The 24,633-nt window shown below is 45.1% G+C and overlaps 2 protein-coding genes across 2 annotated transcripts in view; one reads left to right on the plus strand and one right to left on the minus strand.

The window, feature by feature from the left end:
* The window catches only part of T265_11245 (hypothetical protein), a gene marked incomplete at both ends in the record, with an annotated part of 63,921 nt that extends 51,276 nt beyond the window's left edge, over nucleotides 1-12,645 (minus strand). Inside the window, one exon of the mRNA XM_009177846.1 lies at nucleotides 12,552-12,645. Coding sequence (XP_009176110.1) covers nucleotides 12,552-12,556 — 5 coding nt within the window. The remainder of the gene's footprint in view (nucleotides 1-12,551) is intronic.
* The window catches only part of T265_11244 (hypothetical protein), a gene marked incomplete at both ends in the record, with an annotated part of 76,546 nt that overhangs the window by 9,833 nt on the left and 42,080 nt on the right, over nucleotides 1-24,633 (plus strand). The window contains 2 exons of the mRNA XM_009177848.1: nucleotides 16,328-16,409; nucleotides 18,448-18,531. Of these exons, the coding sequence (XP_009176112.1) occupies nucleotides 16,328-16,409; nucleotides 18,448-18,531 (166 nt within the window). The remainder of the gene's footprint in view (nucleotides 1-16,327; nucleotides 16,410-18,447; nucleotides 18,532-24,633) is intronic.

Here is a 24,633-nt window from a genome sequence, read left to right on the forward strand (position 1 = left end):
ACAAAAATGTGACTGACCATCAGCTGACAAATTTTGACGGAATTCTCGAGTCGCACTCGTCATGAACTGCAGACAAGAGACACACCACACCATTGAGCAAACAGACCGACATAGCACCAATGTGGTCCAAAAAGAGCTAGTACTTTCCAAGACACTTGCATGTGATAAATCTGAATCTCGACTCGAAGAGTGATGAAGGATTCCTCATGAAAGTTGCCAAACATAGAGTTAGATAGCCCTCCTATTATGGCTTGAAATAAATGGTTAGCACAGAAAACTTTTCACAAGTCAGTGAGAAATTATGAGTCCGTGTCGAATAAATGCTGGACCACTGGAGGCATAGGTGGTGACAATATCAACAAATAACCCACAGAAAAACATCATTGTTCAACAATTGTTCAAACGAGAATTAGTAACTCATTGTTTGAGTGAATGTTTAATTAAAAAACCATCATTAATGAATGGTGCATTGAAGCCTATTTTCCTAGAAAAAATCAGACAACTGCAGAGTTTATGAATCGCGCAGCAAAGAGCGTAACCTGTTTTGATTGAGCTTTGGTCGATACTACTCTAGGCTTATCCCAGTCACTGGACACAAAAACACTGTATGGATGAGAACCAAGCAATAAAGGCACATACAGGTGACCGTGACAGCACTGACTGGTACCAACCATCGACTAGTAGTCGACGAAAGCTAGTCAGTTACACTCCGGGGCCGCTCGTTTGTGGTATGGATATCACCGTCTTTAATCTACCAGCCAAACAAAAGATAACTCCGGACAATGTAGAGTTTTGGATGATGTGTACGTACGAAAGCTGTTCGGGTTTGTTAAGTCATCAGGGTTATGTTGGCCAAGGTTTTCACCCACGAAGGTTCTGATTAATACAGTCCCCTTGAATAAGTAGGACTCTACAACTTAAAAAACAGATTAGTTATTGTAGACAATGTTCTGGGTGAAGCTTTGTCCGGTGCTACTGACTAAAAATTTACTTCATGCGTTTACGTAATACGAGAGGTTAAACAAAACGGAGACAGTAGTTTATACTAGATGCACAAGTAGCACAGTCTTTCAAACCATGTTCTGATGGAGAGGATAAGTGTTCACAAACAAAACTAACCAATTCGATCGATAACTAACTAACTTATCACTACTAAGTGCTGGAACAACATAGACATACAGTGAAAAAAGCAATCCAAAAACTGGCTCTGGAACGTGATACAAAATAATCTCACCCAATTTACGGAGATACCCGGTAGAAACTTGTCCTATAATTCAAGGCTTTCTTGGAAAAAGTCTGGGGTAGTGCTAAATCGATCAAGCGAAAACCGACTAATTGATTGTATTTAACGGCAGTCAACCAATGTTATTCTGGAAAAACTACAATTCTACTGCAAGGTTGTCTGGACTTTGGAGGCTACCAAACGGTTGGCTCCATGATCAAGGTCTAACGTATGTGGGCTCCGAAATAAAATCTCCATTTTGCCACCTGGACAAGCATCAAGTTGGTTCCCGATAACTGTCTTCGAAAAAATGTTCTATAGGAAGTGAATCTGGGAGGAAGTCAGCTAGCCTTGGAAAGCAAACCGCCAAAAGGCAAACACCAAAATTTAAACAATATATTACAGGTTTCGACCCTAACCGACAGTCAAAATGACTGTGGCGGTAAATCAGCTTAAAAGCCACAACCCACACTTGTGGACAACAAATCGTTGTAATAGCTTACAGTTCACGTAATAATTTCAGTTGTTCCACTGTCACGTGATACTTCACCAGCTACCCATCTACCTCGGCGACAAGCATTCTGGGTTGGACAATATAAACATTATAGCGATTTGAATCACGGATAGATGGAAGCGAACTGCCAGCACAAATCGTGCCAAGTACATTCGAACGGCATTCTCTTGCGTTGTGTGTGCATCGATCTGGTCTCCATGGTGTTACGAACTACAGACAAAGCGGTTATATGAAAGTAAATAGAGCCTAGGCACACACAGAAAACGAGCGTTCCATGTCCACAATGTCTATAGCAAAAAAGCCTGTCATACGCAACTTTTAGGTGGGATTCACGTGCACACGCCGAAATTCGATCAGATAGCCACAACGGAACCACACGCAAGTACGACAATGGCAATGTCCCCGCATATTCAAATTAGATGTATTGGATTGATACACGCACAACTAAGGTGTTAGATGCAGTATCCTTTTGAGTAGAGTTAAGATGTGCACTTGACCAACCTGAGCTGACGTCCAGTTGGTTCCAGCATTAGACAGGAGCATGTCTCCTTACAGGAAACGAATAAACCATCGTCTAGCGATTAGCAAAGTGTTGGTCTGAATTGGGAATCAGAGTAGTGGCCAATCGTAATATGAGTGCCACTAGCCTTACTTCGATTGTCTTCTCCAGCAACAAAATTCCACCCATCGTTTTTCGCTCCCAATCACGAGAGTCGTGCCATGAAGTAGTAACGACTCTTCCCGCTGACTATCCTGAACTTCTATCCAGCTGGATCTAGTCCCAGTCGATAAAATTATTCGAGGCATACAATGGTGAAATATCCTCAAGACATGATCAAATCAGAGCGATTGATTCCTCTTCATGATATGCCTCAAATAACAACATTGATCTCCAGCCAGAAACACACGGTGGTAAATTTCGTCAATGCCGATAAGTTGCTCCAAGCAGACGCGAACAAGGCCGCATAGGAATCGGTGATCGAAAACGGCCAGTCGCGGAACATCCAGTCCAGGTTCCGCAACTATATAACAACACGGAGCGTACCCAGGCGTTGTACCCAAGGTCGTCATCAAGAAAGATATGCGAGCCTTGACAATTCTACCGGGAGCTTCATCACTCAGACCGCTGATGCTGAAGAAACTTCTCTCTACGAATTCGAACGAGCTATCGTCCAAGTTGATAGTCCGTGTAGATGACCAGTTGAGAATCACCTCACACTTTAGGGGGGCTAGGCTAAATCCAAAACGACGAGCGAAAGCAGTGATCCTATGTACAGTTTTCTGTGCTCCAAGATCAAAACCCCAAGCAACAATCATGTCAACCGCGTCCGTTTGTCAAAGTACGATTCTACACGTCCTTCACTCTAATGCTTTTTATGTCTCCGAGAGTTTCGTCCTTGGCAAAAATGAGTGTCAAAGAAAAAGATAATGGAACCGTCTGTCTTAATTCATTTGACCTCGAGGTGTGATGGGTTGTCGTTTATGTGTAGATGTGCACATAAGAACTGCACTCAAAATACGGTCAAACTAATATGATGTACCATACAGCCCAAGAGAACAGCCCGATCAACAGCATACAACACCCTTCGGACATTCAGGGAGACCAAGAGAATAGGCTTAGTTCCAGATGTTCTAGTAAGACTTTTCGAAAACACGGTCAATGCAGCCTCTGTCAGCACAGAATCTGGCTTGTTTCCCATAGAGGTGCTGTTCACTGACAAGGAGCATGCGTCAAAAAGTATTTTCTGTACGCAATTTAGAGACTACCTTGTTCAAACGTAATCCCTCATAGTTGCAGTACTCCTTACGAGGAACCTTTACGTTGATGGGAATTATGGTGACAGAAATCCTCTGGGATGTTTAGCTTTTTCCTACCAATGGCATTGCCTCACGAAATAGGGACAGCCGTTTGGGTCCACAGCCTCGTCTTGAATTTCTTCGGAAACCCCAGACACAGAGGAAAGGTCCATATCATGTGCCAATGGCGAATTACTGATCACGAAAGATATGGATGCCAGCTTAGTCAGTTTAGTTGACGCTCAAAGTGTTCAGATAGTGTCCTACGCGTCCCTGCTTTTTGTTTATCATCATCAACAACATTATCATCAGATACAGCAACGTTGGTGCTGACAGTGATGCTTTCCTACTGTAGTTATTAATAAGACGCCAGTAGCAAGACCCCTTGCTGAAGTATTGATCCAGAGTCTGAGATCAGTAATCAATAGCCTGTATCGCTCTCAATAAAAATGGGGTGGGAAACTGTGGAAGCGACTTCCGTCAACCATTATGACCTCTGCTTTGTTAGCCGTTCCGAGACGAAACGTCCAGCATGGGGTCAGTGCAGTCCAGCGAAACGAACTCTTGCACATGATGAAAATAAATGATCCAATATGACCTACAACGCCTAGGACAGACTGCAACGTGGTCTGCGTGTGTCAATTAGGGGAAGAGGAACATCAGATCATTTTCGACAAAAATTATCCAGGAAGTTCCTTCCAAAGAAACATTCGATTTTCAACACATGGTAGAGCAGAAGTTCACCCACTTCGTTGGGACAGATCCCGATAAACTGCCGACCTTCCGAGTCACTCGTGTTGCCCGAATTCGCGAACTTGAGCACTGACATCAGCTGCTAGTACAGCGATGTCAGTTCAGGGGGCGAGATGGCTCAAGTGGTTAGAGTGCGAATTTACCGATCGGAAGGTACATGGTTCGAACCCGACCTCCGCCCCTCGACTTCCCCTGTCTAGGCTTGGGCAACCTGGCAGTATTCCAGCTCTCGTGCCTTCTACGGATGGCATGGCAGCTAGGCACCGAAACGGTGCTACAGCTGAACGATGTCAGTTCTGTGCATTCTGTGAAGCTGTTGGCAGAATTTATTTCTCACGACTTATGCGCGGCTGATACAGACAACAATGATAAATAAGCATATGTTTCGTGTTATTCCTGTTTGGTACAAACGAATCTCTCAGTCTTACAGCACAAAGCGGGAAATTAACAGGGATCCTGAATAACGATATAGGTGGACAACTTCTGCAGGATGATGCAGTTTCACACAATTATCGGCCGCAAACGTGACATGCGAAATACGAACGAGCATACAGCACGCTTGTGAAAATTCAGAATTCGAATAAGGGTAGAGGTTAATGAATAGTAATAACAGATAACTGTTTAACTGTAAAACTCTTTCGGTGCATAGCCACCACGTCACTCGAAAGAAGAACGAGGACCGAAATACAGTCAGTTTGCTCAAGCCCAGACAGGAGCAACCGGGGCGCCGGGCCATGGGCCTCTTGGTCACTGTATCCGCGCTTATTCACTGAGCTATCTAGAGAGGAATCTCCAGAAAGTCAAACATTTAAGAGGGTTAGGATAAACGAAACGTTACGGCCAATTCCTTTTAAACACAACAGGGGTCGATGATTTGCCGTGACCATCTTAAAAAGTTGATATCGATCATGCTATCAGAGTGAAGGTGGGGTGTGGCGATCGAGGAGGTTAAATTGCGATCCAGTCGGCAAGAGCGAATGCACCAGCCATACTAACTGAAACAGCAATCCCGCCTCATCCAACAGGTGTCACCTCGATACTAGAATGGACCTAGGTGGTACATGTGACCAGGACGAACATACAATGGATGTAAGGTTTACGGTAAACTCTCGCCTAAGTTTGCCACATTCCGCAGCGCCGGACAAAGCTGTCCTCTGTCCTCTTTTATTTCCGTCGTCCACATGACCGCGGAAGATTCGTTCCTAGTCTTTCTGATGAATGAGGAATTGAAATGCTCCCTAGTTAGTCGCACAGACATCGAGTAGGCAGACGGCTGACGCCGGTGAATTCCAAATACTAATGAATAACCTCCACAGATTCATGGGCATAGGAACTGTAAAGTGTAAGGTACTGCTGCAAGAGTGAGCAGGATCAAGCCCCAATCTCACGCTATAAGATGGGCTAACAGAGATCGTAAACAATCTTGTTTAACTGAATAACCATGACAGCGGTCTAGCGGTCTAGCTAAGGACGATATTACAGTCCGGATAGGAAGGGCGAAAGGCTTTTGCAAGCTGCTATATTTACGGTGTAGACGTGATATCAGCTTGTCTGTCAAGGATCAAGTATATGAGTCTGCAGTGCAGCCCATATTGTTAAATGGGTAAGACACCTGGGAACTCCAAGCTGAGGAAATTAAAATTTTCAGTGCTTGACCATCGGTGTCTTCGGAGCATTGTTGGGGTCTACTGCAGGTCACTGGTGCCAAAATACGCCAGATGGTTTTGGAAGGAACGAAGTTACACGTGACAGATGAAACTCTATAGCTAGCTGTTCACGTACTTAAATTGCCATTCAGTTGACTTTCTCGAGCAGCCAAGTTAGCAAAGTCGTGAAGGGGGTGGGGACGCGCCAGGGAAGTCAGGCCTATAACCATACAACCGGGCATGAAAGCCAGTGCCGAAAGATGCGATGGTGGTCAGTTTAAGCATCAGAGCTTGTGCTTCACCTTTGTTTTCAAAGATGAGGGGATAACGAAATCCACGCGCTTCAGATCGACAAGATTATCACCAACAACACTTTCAACCCCAGAAGTTTGAAGACCTTCCATTGTTCGCCTCATTATTTCATCAATGAAGTTGAACAACGGAGAGAATGGAAATATTTTTGGACACCGCTTTCGGTAGGGAAGACTTTAGAGAGTTTACTATTCATTCTCACACCTAGAAGAATGTTAATATGAGGAGCACAGTACGTTCACAAACTTCTCGGGCAAATCCTGTTGAGCGAGGAGGATATAAAACCTGCTATATCCTGCTATATCCTTTTATATCCTCTGTTATATCCTCTGTTGGAATAATCTTCAGGCATTCCCGGCTTACTGAGCCTCTTCCATCTCCTTGGCTTTCCGTGACCATCAGACTTCACGGTCATCGAGCATACTCACCTTCACTTAACGTCTGATAATTCGTCACACCAGGTTATGTTCGGGACCGGCTTGGATAGTTCTCAGATGTTTAAGTTGTGCCACTGTTCGGTCTGATATCCAGTGCTTCAGCGGGCCTGGTAGCACCATGTCACAGGCAAAACTCGCAACACTATGCAAAGAGGTGGCGATCTCCTTCCACCATGAATTCACATCTGACTGTGGAGCCGTTGGAAGGGACTGCAGAAGACGATTCTAGTGAATTTGTCTAACATCCGGATATGCCAGTCTGTTTCCAAGCTATTTGTCCACACTCTATGCGGCTCTGGGAAACCAAAGGAGAAGCGACTCCGAACGACCGCGTCGTGAAAATATAAAACGGGGTTACAAAACGACCTGCAGTCAGTTAATCATCTGAGCCACCGGTAACTGGCGTCAATGTGATCAATTTGAGTTCACAATCGGTACGCCGTTGGAGGACACTATGCTGCAGACGACTTGGGCTATTTCAGAAGTTAGTACTGCTTTCAGCATACATCTTCAGCAGTTGCTCGCCATTGTCCGTAGGTACCGAGTCTAATCCACGTCATCCACCTTAGTTAGTCTCAGACGTGTTCGACCTAACCTTCACCGCATCCAAATCCCACTTGGTGATCACAAGTCAAAGATTCGCGTACCAGGTCACAGCACGGTACTATCAGTGACACCAGAAACCTCGTGACAGCGGGATTCACACTGATATTCCTGTGGTCACTCCAGTCACTGCGAGTACCCTTTCCGAAAATGGGCACTATTATCGGCTGACCCTAGATGTCTTGGACGGTCTTTTTCTTCCAGATAGATGCAAACGGGCTATACAGGTACTGTTTGAGAAACCCAGCCACCGCTCTCAAACAGACCAAGTGGACGATTTTCAGGACCAGTAGCATAAGGACTCTAAGGTACAGGTATACACCCTGGCACTTGTGTGGTTGTAGAGGGCTGTACATTCACAGTCCACACTTCTGTTAAAGGCTGGCAATTGGCAACCGATTGTTGTTCGAAGCATTGTGTCCAACGGTCGAAACATTCCTCTTTGCTGGATATCAGAGTCATTATCACCCTTAATAGTTTCACTGTCAACAGGCCACCCGGGGCCTGTCGAACGAAGCAATGGGACAACTTGCGGAGGCTTCCAGCATTTTCCGCCTTTTCCAGCCTTCTAGATTCACCAGACTTCACAGTCTGTTTTCGTGGCGTCCGGCAATGCGCCCAGTAGGGTTAGGTGGCAATCAGACGAAATCTATCACCCAGCTTCCAGCAAAGCCATGGTCCTATCAGAGGGTTGATTTTGCAACAGACCGACTGCGTATTGGGCAGCGCTTTGGATATCTCGCTCCAGTTATAGGTAAAAACTAACATCGGGTTGGAGAAGCAGCTGCTCATACACGTGTTTGATTTCGTGGTCAGTGAGCTTGTCAGTGGCCACGCGGTGTTTCGTGCAAACCTGAAAACCGCAAAAAACGGAAACGGACAAACGCGGGATTGGACTCAGGTATTTCGCGGCGACACAGTAATTGATCTACACCCCCGGCAACTGATGACAAATTGCTCTATTTGAATTCAGGTCCCGTTCGTTCGCGGGCATCACGTAGCCTCGAGTTCCAAATTGGTTGATGATTAAGACAAGAATTTACTGTTCAGAGGGACCGTGGTTTGAACCCGACCCCGGCATCTCCACCGCTTCCCTCTAGGCGAAGGTAATCTGGTTTCCTTCGGGTGGCATAGCAGCTAGACACTGAAGAGGTTTTACAGGACGATTGGTCATTATTACAAGGTAGTCAAAGGACTTCCGCTGTTTCGCAAATTGGCAATACAGAGGAATTGTCTGTGATCGGCACACATGAAGCAGGCGCTTTCCGCTACCCGTGCGTCTCGTGCCAAACCCAAGATGACCACCCAAAGAAACCTCAGCAGCAGAGCGTTCATGCCACCAGCAACCAAAAATATGTCTGCGCTTTTAGCCCAGTGTAGAAGTGCACCTAGAGCGTCACAGAAACGGTTCTTGGTAGATTGAGAGCTAAAATCAGTCGGAACGTAAGCAGACACAATAAGTGTCTTTCACAGAATTTGGCAAAGGTATCGCACAGAAACGAATATAGTAGAGACGACCTCGTTCAATGGCTCAACACAGTGCCGATCCCGGGCTTATCCAACTACAGTGACCTCCGCATTACCAGAGTGTGCACCCGGAACCTGTAATGGGTCAGTTCAATCACAGCTCTTACGTCCAGCGTCCTCGTTCCTGGCAAACAATATAGACAAATGCAGAGGGAATCCAGCAAGAGCCATTTGCTTCATTGTGAAAACATCGAAAGCAGTCAAGCAGACCGGCTTTCGAGGCTTGAAAGCTGACTTCGTAGTGTTTAGGGTTGTTACTTAAGATGGACGTGGAAAAGCCGCAGCTGACCGTAGTTCAAAGCAAACAATGTGGTCAGTCCCAGTGTTGGGGCCTATAGAGAGCGATTACGCATGTTGGATAGAGGTAGGGTAGAGTGAGGATTACGTGGGAATACAGGAGGATGTGATCGTCCTTCAAATTACACCACAACATTCGATCCGGTAGGGTCAACAAGTGCGTTCGCAAAAATGTCTGGTGGATGTATTGTGTCACATTGTATGTATCATATTGTATTGTACTGCATAAATCCGCATTCAAAACAGTTGCAATGCCAATGAGGAAGTGTATGACAAGAAGTCTTCCAAAACCAACAACAAAACGTCTCGAAATGTCGGGGCGACGTGCCATTTCAAAACCAGGTCATCATCATCAGCGTTAAAAGCCCGTACTTGCCGTACACTGCTTATAGCCGCCCCGGTTTCGTTCGCCGATGATTTGAGGAGGTGGGGTAAACAGCTACGCATCGGAGGCCGTAGCTAATATAACTGATGCCTAAATACACATGTCTGGACTTTTCATCACGGAGGCCGGGAATGAAATCATACATGGAAGACAACAGCTTAGATGCACGAGCACCATCGGGAACGCAATTGGGCCATGTCTGGCAGTAATTCTAACAACTGATGTGTCCCGTCTTAGGGAAGAGTAGACAAACAGCGCGCTGGAGCTTGAGGAAATGGCTTCTCGAGGAAGCCGGCCAACTGACATGCGGAACACGTGATCAAGTCAGTGCAGTGTGGTAAGTTCATCTATCATGTGCGAGTTATTTCTACCGAGACCTAGTCGGCGTATCTCAACATTACCAATCTGATAGCTGATAGTCAAATAAACAAACGCCTGCTTACGTGGTGGGAAGTGTTTTGGAGTACATCGGTGGACAAAGAATGGTGCGAGCAAAGGACAATTCCCGGTTGTTCACCAGGCAGTGAGATGTACGGTTGTGCACGGGGACCCTGTACCTAGCATCTGAACTCGAAGTCTGACCCGCGAGTCAGCGGCTGTTAGTCTTCTTTGGGGACCCTGTCCGGAGCTGATGACTCAATCGTCTGACCTGCTCGGTTGCAGGGAGTTGGCCTAACCCGATGGTACAGGGAGCAGCACCGGACTCTGGTCTTGAAAGTATTTCGACCGCATTGAATAATGCGCCGGTGATCACGGTCAATCGTTGGGCGATCGGATTGTGTGGTTTCGAGGGCCGACATTGTCTGAATCATCCTTCCTCGGGGGAAGGGAGCATCGCTAATTCCGTGAATGTGGACATGCCGGTCACCTGGGGGAAACAACTTACTGCCCTCACACTCCCATCGTAGAGGACAGTACCCCCAGACCGCCTCGTATTACAATTACTCGTAGTACGGAGTCTCTGTTCTTGGTCTGACCGCTCACCTTTGACCTTCCTGGAATGGTTGTACCTTGCAGATTGAAGTTCCTGTCAGTGTGGCCCGCGGGCTCATTGTAGCACTCAAGCCCGATCACCACCTCAAGATGGCAGATTTAGGTCGGGAAAAAAACCGGCTAAAATACTTTCTTTCGGATTCATATTCGCATCAGCTTGGTTATTTGTATTAGTTCTGTGTTGCTTATTTTCCTTGCACGTTTCTGGTGGACAGCTGGGAATCGAAGCCAGATGTCAGTTAGCTATGCCCTAGAGAAACAATCACACCATACACATACTGCCCAGTGTATCATCGTAAGTGTCTCGTCGTTCAGCTGTAACACCCTTCCGGTGCCTAGCTGCCATGCTACCCAAAGAAAGCACGACGGCTGGATACTGCCAGGTTACCCAAGCCTAGACAGGGGAATCTATCGACATAAAACCACCGATGTTCCCACTTTTGCGCCACTTCTCTTCGTTTTGACACGTAAGGAGGACCCAATTGGAAAACGGCTGAGACCTGTGCACATTAGCCCTCCAAGGCCTGCAGACATTCGTTACTCCCGGTATTGTCGCCGGTGCAGATATGTATGCAGATATGTATATGCAGATATATAGGCAAACATTGCATCACGTCCAACTTCCAGGCGGATATGCAGCGCCTATGGGGCTATTTCGTGAGACACTCAAAATAGGTTGCACACATAAGCTGGACAGTAGGCTGTATGTTTCTCCTCTTCAAGGTGTTACTTTTTAGTCGACTTTCCCCATCGCGCCCACTCAATCCGCGTGATTTTTTCGTAATCGGTCCACACGTACCTGTGGCCCCCATCCAATTCGCGCTTTTTTGTACGTGGGTTACCCCTGTTGATAAGTGCTGCACCGTCGACCTTCCGGTATTCTGCTAATGGATCACCCGTGGCACTAAATTTGAACTTCCCTTATTTGCTCTTTCGGCTAGGCATGTTTATGACCAACCAAAAAAGTGATTTCGGTTAGAGGCAGACAAAGTACGTTCGGAGGGCCACAAAATAATTGTCACTTGCGGTTGCTGGTTTTGTGACGGTACCAACATGGAACACCTCCGAACGTTGTACCAACCATGTAGGACAAGTATGCTCAACGGTGTTGGAAGTGTTGATAAACAGCACTTATTGACGTAATACAAGGGGACCAACCTGTCTGAGCTCCTTCGCAGCATTTGCTTAGATGTTAACATATGATAAACAGCACTTATTGACGTAATACAATACAACCTGTCTGAGCTCCTCCGCAGCATTTCCTTAGATGTTACCATTCGTGTAGTCACAAGACTTCACGTGCGCGAAAGCATTCCTCCCTCATCACATGGGGTTTGGCTAGTTCTAGATCACCGAAGATTCAAACTGCGTTGAACACAAATTACACGGTCCCACTCAACTATCTTTTTAATTTGACAGGCTTCCAATACAATACATGGGTCTAGTGTCCCCTGTGCTGTCCAAGAGTCCCATCATCTATCATCTGACGGCGGGAAGGACTGAAGATTGTGCCCTATTTTACGAATTTTTCCGGTAGACAGGGTCAGGTGTTTTGAGGAAACACCATTAGTAGCAAGAAAAACCTCAAGAAATAAGCTAACGTAACAACCAAAGATAGCATGAAGGGAACACTGAGCTGCCTAACCCCTACAAAATAATGACATGCTTTTTGTTATCGCGCAACTGCCGTGAAATTTGAGCGAAGGTCCCATCAAAGTCACTGACCAAACTGACGGAATAAGGCCAAGAAATCATCGCAAGACCACGTGACTGCCGTTCCCAAGGTCGTTTGATCGGCCACTTCCGATTGGGTTCGCGAAGTATGTGCCTTCATCGCCAACGAAAAATAAACATGTGGCTGCACCGTTATAGCAGTGGAGACTTAGTCTCACGGGAAAAATGCTGAGCATAGATGTCCGAGAACGACCACTACGAAAGCCTTGAACAATACCTAGCCCATTGATCGACCGCAGCCCCGATAACAGTCATCACCAACCCTTTAGCAGATCACTTATTAGGAGAAAGGTCAAAAAAAGTGGAAAAGGGGAACGTGACGCATACTTACAGCATTTCCGTACGCCTGCAACGACCATAACAGATTTCGCAACAGCGCCCAGTGAGCGACAGCCACCTCACGCGCGCTAACGCAGATGACCGAGGTCAGTAGCCAGCCGCCCGAACTCACTGTGATGGCGTCCGCCCACGCGCGTGCTTAGCCTGTTCTGGTCCAGATCAAACCACATAACTGTGGCACGGCTCACAGGGGTGAGAGAGTGCAGCACTGTGATAGGCTCGATGGCGTCGGCATTGGTAACGCGATCTGCATCGAGCTCTGATTGGTCCAGCTTCAGGCGAGGCCTAATCATCTCGAGCAAAATCGGCTGCTGTCTGGTCCGTTTGTCCAGCCCTGATTGCAGACGGACAGCACTGTTGTCTAGCCACCACACGAATGGAAAAGTTGTGCAGACTGTCAGCGGCGGCTTTCGCAGTGCCCAGCGTAATCTTGAGGTCCTGTCCGAGGGAGCACCGGTCGTGAACATACGGCAACGACGAAGCAACGCACATGGTCTAATGCGGTGACTTCTTAGCCGGTCCTCCTGGATGAACGCGATTTGGCTACGCGAGGTCATCGCAAAGAGCCCCAGACGGTGGACATAGCTCCAAAGTGGTCTTAACGTGCCGCACAGGAAATTCGTGCGACCACATTATTCTGCAGGCATAAACTCCATGGATTTAATTTTTTAAATTTGAAATCTTGAAAATGACTGAATGTAGTAGGCTCCTGAATTTTAACCTCAAAACCTCTCATACCCTGTTTCGGTGGCATACAACCTCAGAAATTGTCCTCGTTTGCGCAGACTTGAAAGCAAAATTGGACAAAATTAGCGTATCTGAGCCTATCAGGACGTATGCTTTGAAATTCTGTCGAACATAGATGGGACTGGTCCGTGAAAACCAAGCTGGGTCCTATCCTACAAGACGATGCATCAATCACATTTTCACCCTCCGACAGATTCTGGAACAGTAACAATGCATCCAGCGCCAAAGAATAGCTGTCTTCCTTGACTCGAAAGCTGTCTTTGACTCTGTGGACCGTCAGGCACTATGCCAGTAGGTATGGAACAAAGATAACCTCGTAAATTGTTGGCATCTTTTCTAGATAAGCCCCGCCAAAAAATTAACCCCTACGACCCAAGAAAAGCTTAGAAAAAAGAGGGTATGAAATCTGTACATTTAATTTTTCATCGAAGAGGGTGAAATTGGGACATTTCATTAATAATTTGCATGAAAAGATCCGTTTTTGGTACCTTTGTCTCCAAGAGAACTCACACAAGTAGCTGTCCACTAAAGGTCGGTGTGTGCCGCATTGGCGTTTATCCTGCATCTTGCAGACACGCCAAAGAGTTTCGATGATCGTGTGTGAGCTCCAGTCGTTGGATCCACAAAGTTTTCGGTATGATTAGCCGTTACATGAGTATAATTCATGTCAATCATTGTTTCAATTCCTTGGTACGATGTCCACATATCGGAGATGATGATTGAGCCGGGAGCAATGCAGGCCTGGATTGTGTCCATCAAAGTGGCCACAGTTCGATCTGGCACTGCATAACACCTCTTTAGTTTCCCGGCAGATCTCTCCGAGAATCCACTTCTGGGGAAGTACTCACCCTGCGTGCTTCTTATGGCGAGATATTAGCGTTCCACCGATATCGACGTGTATATCTGGGCTGCCGGTAACTGTTGGAGTCTGCAAAAGCCGCCAGGCGCAAACTTCGCGAAGAAAGTTCTTCCAGTCAACAGCGGTCGTGTGGCTAATAGATAATTCCTCTGAGCTGAATTCGATTTTCGCCAAATTTTTGGACCAGAAATAAGTGAATGGAATTACTGTCCTAAACTCCATCCTGGACCGCCCCAGCCGTTCCCTTTCGAAGACCGATTTCCCGCAGACACTGTCGGGCATTACACCCCATCTGTCAGAAACAGTTGAAAGTGTCATTTGGTGGCAACTGTTGCATGAAGGTTGCTGATGGCTCACTCCGTGGCTTTGCAAAAAACGTATTGCCGTCTCCTTGTCATGAACGAGAGTTGAAAGCGTCAGAAAGTTCATTTAAGGTTTTACGTCCGAACGGAGAAAATTTTTGCACAAAATGAGTCTAGATGCGGATGAGGAAACTAGGTCAAGGTTGTGTGCGTACATTGAATTGGTGCCGGAAAAAAGTGGCGGGGCTTAACTTTTCGCACATACACTTTTTGCATTAGTGGTGGGGCTAATCTCGAAAGGATCCAATTCTTGACCTTCCATAAAGTGCTGTACACGAACTCTCGTGGATTAATTTGGGTCAACTGGAAGCTCTCGCCTCAGTTCACTACATCAAGTGGAGTCAAGCAAGCCTGTACTCTTTCAACATTCCTCTCCAAATTCATCATTAACATTAATACCGAAAACTCATTAACAGCCTCAAATGCTTGTGGGGTCGAAGTGCTCCTAGGGCCTTCGCTCATGGATACCGTGTACACAGTCTACAGAACTCTTCTTTCATGTGACGTTACTGTAATGCAGCAACAATAAAAATCCAAACAATTCTGCCTCATGGTTTGGAAAGTGCTTCACACATGCTGCCGCAAAACTGAGGGAGCTCCAAACTTGACCCATGCCTGCGGATGTGCTGATTGACGTAATAGACAAACATGTCTACCTTTGCAGCTGTTTCCGTCCCAGTTGCCTGGCCAAAGGTGAAATTTCCATCCAGAATGGGAAGGCCAGAGGAGCTTTCATGAAGAAGCATCGCATGTGGCGTAGCTGGAACACCAGCATATCCATCAAAGACCAAGTTTAGATTGTTGCGGTACGCTCCGTATTATCGTACAGGGTAGAGAACTGGTCTCTGGGCGCAGCGCGTCAAAAAACGTTCGGCGTTTGACCATCCAAGTTATCAGAGTATTACATGATACTGCTGGGACCAACGGATTAGTAATGCAGAAGTACGTTCTCGGAAGAAATAACTCGCACACGATAGATGGACTTACCACATTGCGCTGACTTGGTCACGTGCTCCCCATGTCATTTGGCCGACTTCCTCGAAAAGCCATTTTCTCAAGCTCCAGCGCGCTGTTTGTCTCATCTTCCCTGAGACGGGACACATCAATGGTTAAGAAATTATTGTCAGACATGGCCCAGTTGCGTCTCGATGGTGCCTCGTGCATCCAAGCTGTTGTCTTCAACGTATAGCTTCCCTCCCGGCATCAAATTTGGCTTCATTGCACAGCTAACCATTTCCTGCGTCGAAACATCGAAATTCTTCTGATTTCAACCAGGATCCTGTTAAACAGTAAATCGACCTCATTGAAATGGACTTCTTGCTTCAGAACATCAAGACCACGAACTGGTCCGTTCACAATCTGGATTTGACCCCGATCGAAAACTTCCAGGGAACACCAGCGAATCCACTTGTGGTGAATTTGGGCAGTGCGTGTACCAAAGTCTACTGTCCTTCGGTAACGGCAAAGATTTGAATTTAAAGTTAAAATAACTAAAGTATCAGATGTAATAAAACTTGTACAAAATTCAGTCAAGGACGAGCTGGAAAGATGGGTTTTTTAGTTGTTGAATTTGTTCTACTCATCAATCCAGAATGATCCTGTTTACATTTCGCACAACTATTGCAGATCACTCGCGATCATCTAAGTTAAATGGGTTCTAGGCCAGACCAATATATGCGTTTAGTACAGCATTGCGTTCACAACAAGTCAAATTTTACCGGCGCAAGTTTCAATGTGTTCGTTAGACTGACCAAGCGAGTGTTTCGAATATTAGTTCTTTAACTATATATTTCTTAACAGATCTGACTTCGAAGAAAATTTGTCTTCTGGCTTTTCGTATGCAGTCCCAAAAGCTTATTCATCGGAGGACTTCGACACTGATGTGAGCGAGGCAAACCGCACAGACTACCACCCCGAACCGCTGTTTATACAGATGAACAGCTGCATCAGATCATATTCACCCTCACCCAGTTAAGACTGCAGACAAGCAGACGGCCTTTTGATGACTGTTGTTCACAAGTGTCGTTTCATACTTGCGTCCGATACTGTAATCATCAATGTAAACCTAAGAGAAAATTGGGATTTCGTACAATTTGGTTTCAAATAAAACATAAGGTTGACGGAAACTCGGGGACCGCGTCTACCTGATGAGCCCCAAGAACGGCGAAACCGGTCGAGGAGTTTTCAGCAACCTTATGAGTAGTGCATTACAAAAACCGGGACCCATTTAAAACAAACAACCTACCATTTATTTTAACTGATGGACAGAAAACTAGTGTCCCGCTGCGATTTTGGAATGGATCATTCAATTTTCTCTTCACGTAATTTCCTGTGATTCAGTTACCGGGTTTTTTAAAAAAAGCCTGGGATTGTGCCAATATTTTGCGTTTATTAAGGAGCTAACCTTTTTACAATCACCGACCAGGTGGCCACACCTAATTGCGGTCTAATGGGTACCTTCCGAAGACGTTTTAAAAAGCTCATTTGCAGACTTTTTAGAACCACCAATTTATCGAATGTATGATGGTAAATCCACTCCTGGGCACGGACAATATGACGGTCAGTTCTGGTTAGGGCTCCGATGAAAATACGGCTGTTCTCCCTAATTAGACGCAGCAGAATGGTAGTACAGGAGGGGGAAGGGGATGGCTGTCCTAAATTTAACCTGGCGGATAATAGTGCACTGTTACCTCCAGCTGGAAAGAGAGCAACATGCACTTAAGACGCATTTGTTACAGTCAATCTTGTCAAAAGCAAGGGCGTCTGAGCGTCTGTTCGTCTGGCCAACAAGTGAAAGTCAACTGTTCAACCATTACAGAAGTCAAAACAACAGCTTAATGCAATCTTTAGTTGGAATAATTTCAATAAATCTGAATAGATTCATCGAACTTCAATGGGCTTCCTTTGAATCATAATGTCAGAACAAAACACAAAAGGGTTTTCAGCAACCTTGTGAATAGTTTCCTTTATGAATACAGATTAGGTAGCTTGTTCACCTTCAGTCCAACGACCTCTGCTAGGATTCCCTCGTCTGAGAGTGCTCGTGGCTCCCGATTTCTGTTTCGCGATTGATTTTCATGTATAGTTAGATGTTGATATCGCTGGATTCGAAACCCGTGTAACGGAATTTGTCTTTTCAATCGCATCGTGCATACCAGCATTCCTAGTAAAGTTTCAAAACGTGGATGCTCAAAGAGGTGGCTTGACTGCCTCTGTGAAGAGCTTAGTCTCCTCAGGCACACGAATGAATTTCGGCCCACCTAATCTTGCTACAACCCACTAATGCAGTGATGCGCGTACGGGCAAAAACGATATGGACTCTTCAGTTCGTGAAGTAGCAATGACTGGCTGAATAGATGTATTCAAAGCCCATGGACCGTAAAAGTGCGCTGAGCTGTTGTTACACATTGTTACGTCGGAAACTCCAGGCAGTGGTACTCAACCTACTTCGTAGTATGCTTTTTGAGTCCTTCTCTACCGAATTTCCCTGATCGAAGTATGATCAAATTAATCCGACAACTTTGCGTAAGTTGTGAATAGCAAATGAATCACTGTTATTACTTTTCACACGTGGAACCTAGAAAAACGACTCACTTTTTTCTGGCAGAACACACTACTAGTAGATTACTGAAGATTGTTCGACATCCCTTGACTGGTCCCGCCATTCTTGAGGTCCATCATCAGCCTCGAGTTACCGGTAATTCTATGGTATAGATGAGCAATCAGTGAAGCGCACTCATTTGGGAATTAAGTTGCCTCTAACAAGAAATCCAACTGATTTCCAGCCTGGTCTCTCGGTTATGATATTTTTCAGCTGAACGCGCTGCACAAAGGACTTCAACGGAGACTCTATCGTTAACCCAATGTTGAAAGAGCTATCAGTCAAGGAGAATTTACGGTAGTTTTCCGCCTAATTCCAGGAATCGCGGGAAGTGACTCGAAACGGCTTCATGCATGTCCTTTTCAGCTTCAAACCAATGGCGTTTCTTCATCCACCTAGAAAAGTAAGTCGCTGCAAAAATAAGAAATGTCCAACTGACTGTTGTCGCTACGTTATGAAAAAGACTACACGTCAGTGGCCGAGATTTACTATTTAATCATTCAAAACTGAAGTTTCCTAAGAAAGCATATTGGTATGAGTTAGACTCAAAGCGGGGTAAAAATGATGTGGGAGCTAGAATTGTTTAACAGCTCCGTAAAGTGCGGGATTACACCGATTGATTCCGAACGGGTTGAAACATGTCCCACAGCATTACACATCCTCTCTGACGCAAACGTGAATATCATATGAATCCAGGTCGTCATTAAACATTGGATAAACCATCGTGTTGCTCAAGCCTGAACAAGTTCATCAGGAACACAGGAAGATTGGATGATGACTGACCAAACCAGAATGAACTCAAATTCCACAAATCCCGAAACCTCCAATAAAGCCAATAAGGCCAAATCTTGGACGATGTTGAGGACTACATCCGGGTGATTCGAAAATCAAATGAATTAGATCACAACGTCCAAATGAACCTGACTACATCATGTTAACCAGTTGACGGGGCACATGCATCTCTTTAAATGCTAAGGCAGAAGGACATTGATTCCGAAGTCACTTGCATTGGCTTATTCGCGCCACCCTGAACAACTGATCTTTAGGAGGTCTGTCTGATTCTGAAAAACCGCTTGGAGTCACAATATTCCAAGAACCATATTTTTTTTGTAGTTTCCTCCCCGGAGGTTGACCCTGATGAGCAACATCGACGCCTGGCCAATGTGAACCACACCAACACTAGTGTGGTCATCGAGACAGTGGAATTTGTAAACTGAGGAGACTGTCACAAACCTGCAAGAGGGCAGTCAAACACTCCAAGACTCCTCATCCCAAGCAAATGTATAGAACGGAAAATGCACTTGTAGTTATTATGTCTTCCTGTGAGGGCTAAGGTTTCAGGATATCAATATCAGGTTGGTCTGAAGGACTTGTTACTCCACCTCTAGAAAAATGCCATTCTCCCTATTTTGACCTATTTTTCATAATACTAGTGTTTACGCTCCATCGTTTCTAGGGCTACAAACTAAACAGTAGGTCCGTTATAGGGTTTGCCACGAAATCGAATTCACTATATAGGCAGTCTCAGTTATCGGTCGATGCTACTATTACCATAATGAGCTGCATTCCAGCAGTTTACAACCAGAAAGGGTCTCACTCTCTCCGTGCCCCCATCCCCAAAACCCCCTGGTACTCTTCACCAGAGTATGCAACACACAGGCAGCCTCAAGATTACTTTGTAACCCAAAACAACGGGGAACAGGCAGAAGGTTGTCCGATATTCCCATACTACTTGCACCCAAGGATTCATACGTGTCCCTTTTCATGGGTTTGCCAAAATTGGAATAAGAAACAATACTGTCACGTTATTCCAAATCTAGGAGCGGCTGTCCGCATATTCGGACGGAATGCATACAAAACTTGGTTGACCAACTAGAAGTGATTAAGGCACTAGGTATGCGTAGGCCAGACAGTTCGACTAGAACTGACCAGTTGACCGTCACGCGCACAGAAATTCGGCCAATATCCAAGCTGATTGTGAGTTCACCACCAACACGCCTCAGCTATGTGGTCCGAGGTAGCTACCAGTACCAGTACCCGTATGGTTGCATTTCAGCACTGCCAGCACACCCATCACAACAACAACTACACTCAATGTGAGCTGTATGGTTGTGTGAATCAGACAAATGCTGGCCTTGTCACGTGCCGAATGAAGCCCACCCTGAAGCACAGATGATGGTATAGGTCGAAAGGAATGTGCAAGACACTGTGATGGTTAGACAACATAGGTGCAACATACACACAGAAAGACAAAGAAAAGTGCAGCTCACTGGCAGAACCACGGGCCAAGAGCTACGAGGTGACCCAAAAAAAATTGTTTGGTTCGTGTTGTAGAGCTCTCACCCGACACACACGGAGATGCTGTCACATAAATTTCTGCGCTGGCTTAGGATGTTCTATTGAAGCTTGTCTGCTAGGTCGTAGCTCAATCGAGAGTTGTCTCAGAACTCATATGTCACTTGCTGGACACCGTTTAGCCATATCACTGTCACTGATTTTCAGTGACAATTCATTAACTCTTTCAACAAGTGAAACTTTAATCGGATGGAACACAGCTCGTACGGTCTGACAGCACTATTGCTCTAAAAGCCTTAGAAGAGGCTCATGATCTGATGCCCTTCCATAAACCAATCTCTACCACCAAAAAGGCATAATTATACATTTATAGACTGTACACCAGGACGAGTAACTGGAAGGAAAGTTCTACTAACTGTCATAACCTGCTGAAGCAGAGGTCACGGAAGCGTGGTTAGAAGTAGTTAAAGACTGGATTTTATCAAAAGACATACCCATAAAGTAGCCATATCTATTCGTCCCAATGGTGTCATTCAAGGCTGTAGGGAGTATAATGCCTCAAATAATTCTTCTAGGGAAGACTACCTTCCAGCAAAAGTGCTGTTCGATTCATCTCGTTATGTACACTATCGATTCAAACGGATTAGTTACATTTTTCGGCGAGTTCAACACCGAAACTGTAAAGGTGCATTATTAAAACCAAACACCTAGACATTTTGAAAGGTAACACCAATTTGATCATCCAGATAAGAAATTCTGTATACATGCATCACCATTTAAATTATATTAACTAATGACCAACAAATGGGCGCATACTTTGATTCACAACGTTGCACAAATCCAAAAGTTATTTGGTTCAACCTTCAGTTTAGATTTGCTTGGACAGAATAACCTATTAATTTTGATTAGCGACGATAAAAAAGAAAACTATTGCAGTGAAATACACTCATTTGCATACCAATTTGGTTTTTTCGGGAGATTCAGCTGGGTTCCAGGTGAATCTCCCGTTTATGATGTTTTAAGCAACCGAGATTCATCTGGGTTCCAGGTGAGTCTCCCGTTAAAACCGAATCGGTATGCAAATGAGTGTATTTTGCTAATTTCGTGCAAATTGGGTGCGTGTCATGTAAACTATTACAGCAAATCTGTTGATTAATGTAGTGTTCACCATGAATCTGTTCGAAGTAAGCCTACCCACCGTCGGGTCAGATTCTGTAGCTAATTTTGTACTAGGTGTGAAATACATGAAGGGTTCACTAGATCCCGGATAGCTCGGTGACCTAGAAGCCTCGAAAACTATCGGTACTTCGCGTTTCCTGTTCATGCATTAGTTGGTATGTTTTATGACACGAACCACACAATGCTAAATCGTCAAAAGCGTCATACACCCACGCCAGACCAGATGCTGAAAGATGGTTTTTTTGGCTTCGTGTAATCACACTTGCTGTTAAGTATTGGTGACTCCTTCTTCGCCTTCCATAGTGAGGTTCATCTGCAGTTTTACTATCGTTCAGTCGAATGTCGGAGAGTTTGACTTTCTGTGCAAATATTCAAAAATCACTTTCTTCATGATCGCACTCTGTTTATGGAAAATCGCCTTTTGTTTGCGCCGCTGCTGTTGACGTCATGTGGATTTAGTCATGGATTTAACCATCCCCGACACCACTGCTGTGAACTGATTTGTTTCAGTGAGAAGGGGAAAAGGCTAGTTGTTTTGCGACAGGAAACATGGAAGCTCAATGTGAGCAGAGTTATCTCAACCCAATGAGCTAATATCAGTCGACCAAGAAAGGAATTATCTAATCGATACAAAACACGGATCAATAACTACCACATTAAAAGGAATGATCGATGCGCACGCACGCATCTGGCCGACGGAGTTCGTATGCGAAGACAGAGATCACCCGGTCTGCTTTCTTTCCATATGACTTATAGAGTGGGGCTTAGGGTAGGACTAAGTTTGCTTTAAGGCATAGCTGCAAAGCCTGCGGGTTTCCCTCCAGATTATAAAAAATGGAGAGGTTTTCAGTGTTACACTCCGGTGCACAACCTCAATGCTGAAAACATTTTCTGACACAGTTTGTTTTATCATGTACAGTGTTAAGACGACCACAGCGATTTACGGAATTACCGTATTTTGTGCTGTTTGTTTATCAGCAGGCTTCATTTGGCAATTAGACATTTGTGGAAAATATCACCAAGTTTTTTTAAGACGGTGTGTGTTCTATGAGTACTGCTATTTCACAGTTGTCGTATTTTGATGCAAATCCATACGCCTTAAACGATCCATTTGGGTACATTTCCGTAGTTGAAGATTAGTTGATATCCTGATCAGATGGACATCTCAGGCTGTACCAAATCAACCAAAGAGCAGAAAAACCAACCTAATCTATCCAATGGCAGAAAAAAGGGTTAACCTCAACAGTTCAAAAGACACGTCTTGCTCTATGGATATTCCTAGATGCACACAGTGTGAAGCCTGCTTTCAAGATGTACATCCTCCACCCAACAAGGTATATGTTCTGATCTTTCTTTAGTACGATGAATACCATCAAAAAAGTTACTTTATTTCAACAGATGCACTCATTTGAATACAAATTTGGTTCTCATGGGAGGCTCAACTGTATCTTGATACTCTTTATTTATTTCACTTTTCGCCAATGGGGTATCGGTGTACACTTTTCGCCTCAATTCGACACTCGGCGCGTGTTCAGTCGGGGCAGAACGACAGATAATAAAGCCACTGCTTCTATCCAACATGAGTTTTTTTGGCAGGAAGCCTGTCGTTTTTGCTTTTGTTCCGTTCTAATTCGCGTCCTTCTAATGCCCGATCTTAACCGGGTTCCCGCCAAACAAGCCAGAAGGTTTTTTTCTAATTCTCGTAAGCTCACCCGTTTGTTCCTATGCTATTATCATTTACTTTTGAAGAGCATGGTCACAAACATAAAAGTGAGTGCAAGCGATGAATGCGAAAGAGTAACAGGAGAATATGGGAGAAAAGAGAGAAACGTGTCATTCGAGATCATGCCAAGGGCAGTGCCAGTCTGATGAGGTGAATCCCAAAGTATGTAAAGATTTTGGTATGGGAACACGCGTCTAAGGACCAACAACCAAAGAAAGGACAAACAATGGTGAATGCTCTTCAAGGCGCAGTGTGCGCTAGCACAGTCAATACACGCACATCAGGCACAAAGTGCCCGTCATACTGGGTCACTACTACCTTTGGTTAGCTTGTTGAAAGCGTTAAAGCACCTCAATATCATTAATGTTTATTTCCCCTGAAACATATTCCATTCATTATTATTTCACCACTGTACACCCATCTCGTTTCACTTATTGTGAAGATGTTCCTTATTACACATGATTTCATTGGCTGCCACCTGTCACTCACATCAGATGCTGCATATCGAGTCAGTTTAGCATGTGTAAATCCGCGATTTACTGTTCATCATTGGATTACACGACTTTTTAACATGAGTGCAGAAGTTAGCAGGAGATGTGGAGTACATTGAAGCAGTGAAACATTTTGTCCATTAAAAGCCATGAAGTAAACAAACCTAGTCACGAAATCAGGCATCCTGTTAAAAGCCTGTTTTTCTCTATGCCCTTGTCAAAGATGGGTTCATACCACAAACACTCTCATTTGTACACGAATTTGGTTTGACGGGGGACTCAAAAGAATTCAGCTGGATCTCTCGTTTAGGAACATGAGATTAACGAAGACTCGGGGACTGCGCCTCCTTGATGAGCCCCAACAATAGTGAAATCGTTCGTGGTAGAAGAATTTAGAGCAAACTAATGAGTAGTGTGTTACGTCGGTCACGAAGAGACTGAACCTTACCGTGGTGTGACGGTTTGCGCACCTCAGCGATCCATTGAGCTATACTGGAGAGTGTCCCGCGACACTCACAGAGTCTCTCATACCAGGTTGGTCAATGGTTAGAGGTCTGACGAACACAGTCTCCTGGCCCTCCAGGTTGGGGGTTGGAACATGTGGCGACTTGTTCCGTAGAAATGGTAATGCATTTGCATTTCCCGCCAAACACCGTTGTAGACCAGCCACTTAATTTTTGTGAAGGTATGTAAAAGGATTAGCTTCATGTGTGAACACAATAGTCCAACTTTCATTCGTATATACAGAAGAAAAGTATCTTGTCATGAACCAACACTTTGTTCCGTACCAGTATATTAGGGTTCTGTAGTTCACCAA

This window comes from Opisthorchis viverrini, assembly GCF_000715545.1.
Source record: "Opisthorchis viverrini unplaced genomic scaffold opera_v5_462, whole genome shotgun sequence".
Classification (NCBI taxonomy): domain Eukaryota; kingdom Metazoa; phylum Platyhelminthes; class Trematoda; order Opisthorchiida; family Opisthorchiidae; genus Opisthorchis; species Opisthorchis viverrini.